This window comes from Ciona robusta, chromosome 1 (genome assembly GCF_009617815.1).
Source record: "Ciona robusta chromosome 1, ASM961781v2".
Lineage (NCBI taxonomy): Eukaryota > Metazoa > Chordata > Ascidiacea > Phlebobranchia > Cionidae > Ciona > Ciona robusta.
In genome coordinates, this window is record NC_143235.1 from 3042146 (window position 1) to 3052678 (window position 10533).

General features: G+C 34.9%; 1 protein-coding gene across 1 annotated transcript; it reads right to left on the reverse strand.

Annotated features, from left to right (window-relative positions):
* Nucleotides 1–43: 43 nt before the first annotated feature.
* Nucleotides 44–10533, reverse strand: LOC149741380 (uncharacterized). Its single transcript, XM_089889337.1, has 29 exons — nucleotides 10377–10533; nucleotides 10135–10214; nucleotides 9902–10064; nucleotides 9661–9740; nucleotides 9442–9589; nucleotides 9188–9267; nucleotides 8955–9117; nucleotides 8713–8792; nucleotides 8482–8641; nucleotides 8240–8319; nucleotides 8007–8169; nucleotides 7765–7844; nucleotides 7534–7693; nucleotides 7292–7371; nucleotides 7058–7220; nucleotides 6816–6895; nucleotides 6585–6744; nucleotides 6343–6422; nucleotides 6110–6272; nucleotides 5869–5948; nucleotides 5638–5797; nucleotides 5396–5475; nucleotides 5163–5325; nucleotides 4921–5000; nucleotides 4697–4832; nucleotides 3731–3829; nucleotides 3264–3356; nucleotides 3061–3102; nucleotides 44–2983 (listed from the first exon to the last, which is right to left on the reverse strand). Exons 1-27 carry the CDS (start codon nucleotides 10510–10512, stop codon nucleotides 3265–3267), a joined length of 3189 nt encoding a protein of 1062 aa, XP_089745463.1. The 5' UTR covers nucleotides 10513–10533; the 3' UTR covers nucleotides 44–2983; nucleotides 3061–3102; nucleotide 3264.

The window sequence follows — 10533 nt, forward strand, 5'->3', positions numbered from 1 at the left end:
TTATCTTGTGTTAAATTAAGGTAATAAAACTACCTTGTCAAAACTACATGGGAGAATGGCAACTCGGTGGGTCATTGCTGTTTTCTGTGGTTATTTTGATAGATTAATGAGACAGGTAAATTAGTTCAAGTTTGGTATAGCTGGATCAACAGTACAAATGTAGGTGTATTACTGTATTAACTTTCGCGGTGATTTTTAAAAGCAGCGCACTTGACTTCAATTGGTTAACTTGTTTTAGGTATTTCACAATTCGTGGCAGTTTTTATAATAAATGCTTAGTTAGTTAGAAGCGTAAACGCAGTGAGAATTTATTAGCTGCCTATATTAAGTAATATTGTATCTGCAAAAAGCTTTGCGAAAGTTTCGACGCATGTTATATTAGGCTTACGGTTTGGGAATTATAAAAGTGGAAAATTAATGAAATAATTTAATTAACACACGAGAAGTGTTTGCTTAGCATGTTGGGATCTTAAGCTTATTCATTAAATGGTGACACCATCGAAAAGGTTGTTACGATAACACAATAACCTCGCAAAAATATACATTTTAACTGTGTCTGGTGTTTGCAAGTAGAATAAAGTAAAAATAAACGTATTCGTCAGGATTTGCTCAGCAATAGAATCACCCCGGTATAAATTGATCTCGAGGAAAAAGTACATAAATTGTTATATTTAAAAAAATTATTTAATTAAACGCACAACAAAAAGGCTACCTCGGAAAACTGGCGCGGTATATACAGCATGGCCGACTGAATGTATTCAGTTATAGGTCATAGGTATAGACATTTAAACCCACGGCAAACCGATATATACGTTAACCTACAACAACAGAAAATTGCCCTAAAGTTTCATTTCAGCTAATATGGATGGGAGCTAATGATATTTAATATAGTTGGCATTGCAGTCTTGATATATAGAAATACGACGTTATAAATGACCGGTGCCGGCACCGCAACCAAGTAGGCGCGCAGGTTGCCAGGATACGTTCATAGCTGTGTATGACGTATGTCCAAACGCCAAGCAAATACTATTAACATTCTTAGGTTAACGAGTAGCAACTATTTAAAATAAAAGAATTGTGCTTGATTATATTTTCATGATAATATTTATAATTATATTTTTTTTAAAACAAAGTAAAGTGGGGGAAGCTGGGACAATTTTTCATTATTCTATTTTCTCATCGTATTTGGTAGTAAAAAATAAGACGACAAAACAGAATTTAATATAAATGCGCATCCTCACGACTCTCATAGGCCGTTTTTAATTGTTTAAAACAGATGAAAAAATTGAAACTATGTGTTAAAAGTGTACCGTCTTACCCCCAGTACTATATTTTAATTAGTAATTAATTAATTAAATAAGTTAAAATATCGACTCGTGTGTCGCATACACTAGTAGTTGCACATTTAGGGATCTATAGGAAAAATGCTCTTTAAGTTGTGTTTGATAAACATATAGTTGAGCGATAATAAACCTGCAATCAAAGTTACAAAATATTCTCACAAAAAAACGTACACGAATGAAATATTCTCACAAAAAAACGTACACGAATGAAATATTCTCACAAAAAACGTACACGAATGAAATATTCTCACAAAAAACGTACACGAATGAAATATTCTCACAAAAAAACGTACACAAATGAAATATTCTCACAAAAAAACGTACACAAATGAAAAACGGCAGTCGTTATTTACATTTGGACGCGCATGTTTTACGTTTGTTTAATCAGAAACTCACGCCCTGTGTAAATTCTGTCACTCCGTCGATAAATTAAGTTTCCTGTCCAATCTTAAACTTATAAAGTAATCCATCATATTGCTTGAAGTTCCTACACCTCTATCGAACATTTTAACATTATATTAGCATTTGCCCGTGTTTTATATCGTCTATTTATATGTGTAACCCTCAAGCTATTAGAAAAATATTAAAGTTCTCACATGATAAACAAAAGCAATTATATAGTAGGGTGGGGAAAATGGGACACTTTTTTCTATTTTCACGTCATGTTTCGCAGTAAACAAAGTAAATTTAAAGAATTACTAAACCGTATGCTCACGACTCCTATAGACCGCTATTTAATTGTTTAAATCACGATCACGATATCTAAATATTATGTGCTATACCCTACATATGTCCAATCTTCCCCCACGCTATTATTATAAAACTAATTCACTAACTTCATGTCTCCTACAAAACCTATGGCTTCCTTAATGTTTTATCCAAACCAAAAAGACCATACTACTATGAAAATACTGGGTCACACCAATGGAAGTTATTTCAGATGGCAAGTTAAGTTGTTAACACGCAAGACTCTAATAATTACAAGGGCGCGTTCCGTTGCATGGCGCGTTTGTTGATAAAATTTTCGAACTTATGCTTGAGGCTGTTGCTCTTTGATTGTGCACGGTTGCTGTAACGTCTGTGCGGCAGTGTGTAAATTGTAGAACGTGGCTTTCACTTCTTTTATGAAATAAATTTTGTCCTTCAGTTTTACCCATATACGCCTGTTATAACGATTGTTGTTTTGTTTCACAGTTAGGCTGCTGCGTGTGTTTTCGCATTTGCATACTTTTCTGATTTTTCTTACCGCTATAAGAACCTATAAAGAATAAACACGACAGTGAGCATGAGGTGTATGAAAACGTCATGTGTGTCTGGTGTGTAAGAAGACACTCATGTTATAACTCGACAGTAAGCATGAGGTGTATAAAGTCGTGTTTGTATAATTATAGCACAGTCAATGACTAAGACATGTATATTCCATATATTAAACACTTTAAAGAAAACTGAAGTTCTGCCTCGATTTGTCCTATATTCTCTTTAACGTGTGCACGAAAACAGTCGGTTTACAAGTATTGCATCGATTTTATTCCGCTATTCATTACGCTACTTCAAAAGTATATTAAAATTAATTGCGCATATAATACTATGCCGATGTATCATCTATTGCATGTTGAATTACCACAAAAGTGCCTAAATATCTGCAAATAAAAACAACATTTTAGAAATCTAAAAATCTGTATAACACTATAACCTATCAAAGTATGATATTACTTACAATTAAAAACAAAAGTTTCCCGGTAAAAACATCTAGAAGCATCTGCAAGCATTTGAACAGTTTAGTTTGGGTCTAAACGGGGCATGTTCATTTAGTGTATAGAGATCAATTATTTTCATAACCCCTAGTCGGGGGGAGATATTAAACTTAACTTTACTTTAAGGGTTCGGGAAGGTAGAGTTATTTCAAAAAAGTATATTTACCTTAACAGCCAGGAACATTGTATGACCAATCACACACGGATAACGCTGGGTTGAAAACTGTGCCAGGTGCGCAAGGCATGACGTACAAGATACCTATATTATATAAGGAGTAAATGTACAATCCGGTTTGCAGTTTAGAACATTGACGGCTAAACTACAGATTTCACGATAAAGACTGCTATTTCTCTAACCCAAGGTTACCAATGGGCCATATAAACTGCCCGAAAAATATACCACGAATTTAAATACGTGATAACTCAACGTTATATACATCATCACTTGAATAGCGACCCGATATGTATATAATAAAATACTGTTCTATTGATTTAAATTTTCCCCCCATGTAAGGGTAAACAGACCTGTTTATAATCTGTAGATAAGCATAGGGCATGAGCTACGGGAAGGGGTTATTATAGAAAAGGATATGTAGCTATAGAATACAATTATCGAGAAGAAACCGAACTAACCTGCTCCACACTGGTAGAAGTGTGTACAATCACCAGGTTTTTCAAACGGACCAGTGCTTAGTGGTTTATCATCTGCGTCCACGCATTCATCCGAAGTACCTGTATAAAATTAAGAAAGTGATTATATGCCACCAAAACACTGATATATAGTAGGATGAGGGGAGATGGGACACTTTTCATTTTATTTTCTCATCTAATTTAACAGTAAACTAAGAACATTCAAACATTATAAATCCGTATCCTAACGACTCCTTTAGACCATTGTTTATTGTTCAAAACACGTTTTGGAAATTTGGATATTACGTGCTAAAGGTGTCCCGTCTTCCACCACCCTACTATATGCATTGTACCAAAACAATAATATAAACATTAAAGAGGGAAATTGACATTTTAAACTTTAATGTCAATATATTGTGAAGTGATTGAATAAATGAATGAATGAATGAATGTAACTTACTTTATCCTTGCGTGGCCGGAAAACGACAGTCGTTATCACACGGGTTTAACACCTCGTGCCAGCTTACGAGTTACCATGTATGTTACTTTGTGGGTAATTTTTTTTAGGAGATTTTTTTTTATGTATTTCTGATAATTTAGACAACCCATTAGCCACTGAGTTGGAGCAATTGTCCTTAAGTGTCTTGCCCAAGGACACAAACGCCCACAATGGTAGCAGCATCGAGCCTTGAACCCATTACCTCTGGGTTACAGGCAAGCGCGCTAACCACTATACCACGGCGCCGGCCTCGACTATCGGCGACTTTAAGTAATTACATATAATATAATCCTTTGTTTACAAAACGAAAGCAAATACAATATCAATAAAACAACAAAGAAAAGGGGAATCAAGAGAAAAACAATGAGGGGAAACACACTATGTTTTAAAATTCCATAAAAGAGCGCCATTTCGAAAGCATGAATGTCAAAAAAATCTTGAATTTCCTAAAAGCTTGAATTTTCACTTACCACTGGGTGGGTTGACAGTTGTTGGGTGAACTCCCCCACAACCAGGAACATTGTAAGGCCAATCACACACACCAATTGCTGGATTGAATGCAGTTCCTGGAGCGCATGGCATTGTGTACAAATAACCATTGGAGCACTGTAAACAAGCAAAAATGTGATATTAAAATTTAATACATTTATACATTTACAAAGAAAATACATTTATAAAAAGTGTGAGTACTTACTTGGTAGAAATTGTCACAATCTTCAGGTTTTTCAAATGGATCAGAACTGATTGGTTTTCCATCAGAATCCATACATAATTCTAAACAAAATGGATATTGGTAAAAGTTTTACATACAATTTCAGAATCCTGTTTTAGTTTAAATTTAATTTGATTACTGGTGTATGGTTGCTATTGCTATAATCCAAAACATTGTACTTTGACTATGAGACCAACATAAAAACTCTACTAGTTTTAACTTACGATGAATGATACCAGGATTTGTTGTTGTTGTTATTGGTGGTGGTGGTGGTTGGGTACCACCTCCACAACCAGGTACATTGTAAGGGTAGTCACACACACCAATTGCTGGGTTGAATGCAGTTCCTGGAGCGCATGGCATTGTGTACAAATAACCATTGGAGCACTGTAAATCAATAAAAATGTGGTGTTGAAATTGCAAAAAAGGAAATCATTTTAAAAGTGTGAGCACTTACTTGGTAGAAATTGTCACAATCTCCAGGTTTTTCAAATGGATCAGAACTGATTGGTTTTCCATCAGAATCCATACATAATTCTAAACAAAATGGATATTGGTAAAAGTTTTATATACAATTTCAGAATCCTGTTTTAGTTTAAATTTAATTTGATTACTGGTGTATGGTTGCTATTGCTATAATCCAAAACATTGTACTTTGACTATGAGACCAACATAAAAACTCTACTAGTCTTAACTTACGATGAATGACACCAGGATTTGTTGTTGTTGTTATTGGTGGTGGTGGTTGGGTACCACTTCCACAACCAGGTACATTGTAAGGGTAGTCACACACACCAATTGCTGGGTTGAATGCAGTTCCTGGAGCGCATGGCATTGTGTACAAATAACCATTGGAGCACTGTAAAACCATAAAAAATGTAGTGTTAAAATTGCAAAAAAAGAAGTCAGTTTAAAAGTGTGAGCACTTACTTGGTAGAAGTTGTCACAATCTCCAGGTTTTTCAAATGGATCAGAACTGATTGGTTTTCCATCAGAATCCATACATAATTCTAAAAAAATGGATATTGGTAAAAGTTTTACATACAATTTCAGAATCCTGTTTTAGTTTAAATTTAATTTGATTACTGGTGTATGGTTGCTATTGCTATAATCCAAAACATTGTACTTTGACTATGAGACCAACATAAAAACTCTACTAGTTTTAACTTACGATGAATGATACCAGGATTTGTTGTTGTTGTTATTGGTGGTGGTGGTGGTTGGGTACCACCTCCACAACCAGGTACATTGTAAGGGTAGTCACACACACCAATTGCTGGGTTGAATGCAGTTCCTGGAGCGCATGGCATTGTGTACAAATAACCATTGGAGCACTGTAAATCAATAAAAATGTGGTGTTGAAATTGCAAAAAAGGAAATCATTTTAAAAGTGTGAGCACTTACTTGGTAGAAGTTGTCACAATCTCCAGGTTTTTCAAATGGATCAGAACTGATTGGTTTTCCATCAGAATCCATACATAATTCTAAACAAAATGGATATTGGTAAAAGTTTTATATACAATTTCAGAATCCTGTTTTAGTTTAAATTTAATTTGATTACTGGTGTATGGTTGCTATTGCTATAATCCAAAACATTGTACTTTGACTATGAGACCAACATAAAAACTCTACTAGTCTTAACTTACGATGAATGACACCAGGATTTGTTGTTGTTGTTATTGGTGGTGGTGGTTGGGTACCACTTCCACAACCAGGTACATTGTAAGGGTAGTCACACACACCAATTGCTGGGTTGAATGCAGTTCCTGGAGCGCATGGCATTGTGTACAAATAACCATTGGAGCACTGTAAATCCATAAAAAATGTAGTGTTAAAATTGCAAAAAAAGAAGTCAGTTTAAAAGTGTGAGCACTTACTTGGTAGAAGTTGTCACAATCTCCAGGTTTTTCAAATGGATCAGAACTGATTGGTTTTCCATCAGAATCCATACATAATTCTAAAAAAAATGGATATTGGTAAAAGTTTTACATACAATTTCAGAATCCTGTTTTAGTTTAAATTTAATTTGATTACTGGTGTATGGTTGCTATTGCTATAATCCAAAACATTGTACTTTGACTATGAGACCAACATAAAAACTCTACTAGTTTTAACTTACGATGAATGATACCAGGATTTGTTGTTGTTGTTATTGGTGGTGGTGGTGGTTGGGTACCACCTCCACAACCAGGTACATTGTAAGGGTAGTCACACACACCAATTGCTGGGTTGAATGCAGTTCCTGGAGCGCATGGCATTGTGTACAAATAACCATTGGAGCACTGTAAATCCATAAAAAATGTAGTGTTAAAATTGCAAAAAAAGAAGTCAGTTTAAAAGTGTGAGCACTTACTTGGTAGAAGTTGTCACAATCTCCAGGTTTTTCAAATGGATCAGAACTGATTGGTTTTCCATCAGAATCCATACATAATTCTAAACAAAATGGATATTGGTAAAAGTTTTATATACAATTTCAGAATCCTGTTTTAGTTTAAATTTAATTTGATTACTGGTGTATGGTTGCTATTGCTATAATCCAAAACATTGTACTTTGACTATGAGACCAACATAAAAACTCTACTAGTCTTAACTTACGATGAATGACACCAGGATTTGTTGTTGTTGTTATTGGTGGTGGTGGTTGGGTACCACTTCCACAACCAGGTACATTGTAAGGGTAGTCACACACACCAATTGCTGGGTTGAATGCAGTTCCTGGAGCGCATGGCATTGTGTACAAATAACCATTGGAGCACTGTAAATCCATAAAAAATGTAGTGTTAAAATTGCAAAAAAAGAAGTCAGTTTAAAAGTGTGAGCACTTACTTGGTAGAAGTTGTCACAATCTCCAGGTTTTTCAAATGGATCAGAACTGATTGGTTTTCCATCAGAATCCATACATAATTCTAAAAAAAATGGATATTGGTAAAAGTTTTACATACAATTTCAGAATCCTGTTTTAGTTTAAATTTAATTTGATTACTGGTGTATGGTTGCTATTGCTATAATCCAAAACATTGTACTTTGACTATGAGACCAACATAAAAACTCTACTAGTTTTAACTTACGATGAATGATACCAGGATTTGTTGTTGTTGTTATTGGTGGTGGTGGTGGTTGGGTACCACCTCCACAACCAGGTACATTGTAAGGGTAGTCACACACACCAATTGCTGGGTTGAATGCAGTTCCTGGAGCGCATGGCATTGTGTACAAATAACCATTGGAGCACTGTAAATCAATAAAAATGTGGTGTTGAAATTGCAAAAAAGGAAATCATTTTAAAAGTGTGAGCACTTACTTGGTAGAAGTTGTCACAATCTCCAGGTTTTTCAAATGGATCAGAACTGATTGGTTTTCCATCAGAATCCATACATAATTCTAAACAAAATGGATATTGGTAAAAGTTTTATATACAATTTCAGAATCCTGTTTTAGTTTAAATTTAATTTGATTACTGGTGTATGGTTGCTATTGCTATAATCCAAAACATTGTACTTTGACTATGAGACCAACATAAAAACTCTACTAGTCTTAACTTACGATGAATGACACCAGGATTTGTTGTTGTTGTTATTGGTGGTGGTGGTTGGGTACCACTTCCACAACCAGGTACATTGTAAGGGTAGTCACACACACCAATTGCTGGGTTGAATGCAGTTCCTGGAGCGCATGGCATTGTGTACAAATAACCATTGGAGCACTGTAAATCCATAAAAAATGTAGTGTTAAAATTGCAAAAAAAGAAGTCAGTTTAAAAGTGTGAGCACTTACTTGGTAGAAGTTGTCACAATCTCCAGGTTTTTCAAATGGATCAGAACTGATTGGTTTTCCATCAGAATCCATACATAATTCTAAAAAAAATGGATATTGGTAAAAGTTTTACATACAATTTCAGAATCCTGTTTTAGTTTAAATTTAATTTGATTACTGGTGTATGGTTGCTATTGCTATAATCCAAAACATTGTACTTTGACTATGAGACCAACATAAAAACTCTACTAGTTTTAACTTACGATGAATGATACCAGGATTTGTTGTTGTTGTTATTGGTGGTGGTGGTGGTTGGGTACCACCTCCACAACCAGGTACATTGTAAGGGTAGTCACACACACCAATTGCTGGGTTGAATGCAGTTCCTGGAGCGCATGGCATTGTGTACAAATAACCATTGGAGCACTGTAAATCAATAAAAATGTGGTGTTGAAATTGCAAAAAAGGAAATCATTTTAAAAGTGTGAGCACTTACTTGGTAGAAGTTGTCACAATCTCCAGGTTTTTCAAATGGATCAGAACTGATTGGTTTTCCATCAGAATCCATACATAATTCTAAACAAAATGGATATTGGTAAAAGTTTTATATACAATTTCAGAATCCTGTTTTAGTTTAAATTTAATTTGATTACTGGTGTATGGTTGCTATTGCTATAATCCAAAACATTGTACTTTGACTATGAGACCAACATAAAAACTCTACTAGTCTTAACTTACGATGAATGAAACCAGGATTTGTTGTTGTTGTTATTGGTGGTGGTGGTTGGGTACCACTTCCACAACCAGGTACATTGTAAGGGTAGTCACACACACCAATTGCTGGGTTGAATGCAGTTCCTGGAGCGCATGGCATTGTGTACAAATAACCATTGGAGCACTGTAAATCCATAAAAAATGTAGTGTTAAAATTGCAAAAAAAGAAGTCAGTTTAAAAGTGTGAGCACTTACTTGGTAGAAGTTGTCACAATCTCCAGGTTTTTCAAATGGATCAGAACTGATTGGTTTTCCATCAGAATCCATACATAATTCTAAAAAAATGGATATTGGTAAAAGTTTTACATACAATTTCAGAATCCTGTTTTAGTTTAAATTTAATTTGATTACTGGTGTATGGTTGCTATTGCTATAATCCAAAACATTGTACTTTGACTATGAGACCAACATAAAAACTCTACTAGTTTTAACTTACGATGAATGATACCAGGATTTGTTGTTGTTGTTATTGGTGGTGGTGGTGGTTGGGTACCACCTCCACAACCAGGTACATTGTAAGGGTAGTCACACACACCAATTGCTGGGTTGAATGCAGTTCCTGGAGCGCATGGCATTGTGTACAAATAACCATTGGAGCACTGTAAATCAATAAAAATGTGGTGTTGAAATTGCAAAAAAGGAAATCATTTTAAAAGTGTGAGCACTTACTTGGTAGAAGTTGTCACAATCTCCAGGTTTTTCAAATGGATCAGAACTGATTGGTTTTCCATCAGAATCCATACATAATTCTAAACAAAATGGATATTGGTAAAAGTTTTATATACAATTTCAGAATCCTGTTTTAGTTTAAATTTAATTTGATTACTGGTGTATGGTTGCTATTGCTATAATCCAAAACATTGTACTTTGACTATGAGACCAACATAAAAACTCTACTAGTCTTAACTTACGATGAATGACACCAGGATTTGTTGTTGTTGTTATTGGTGGTGGTGGTTGGGTACCACTTCCACAACCAGGTACATTGTAAGGGTAGTCACACACACCAATTGCTGGGTTGAATGCAGTTCCTGGAGCACATGGCATTATGTACAAATAACCATTGGA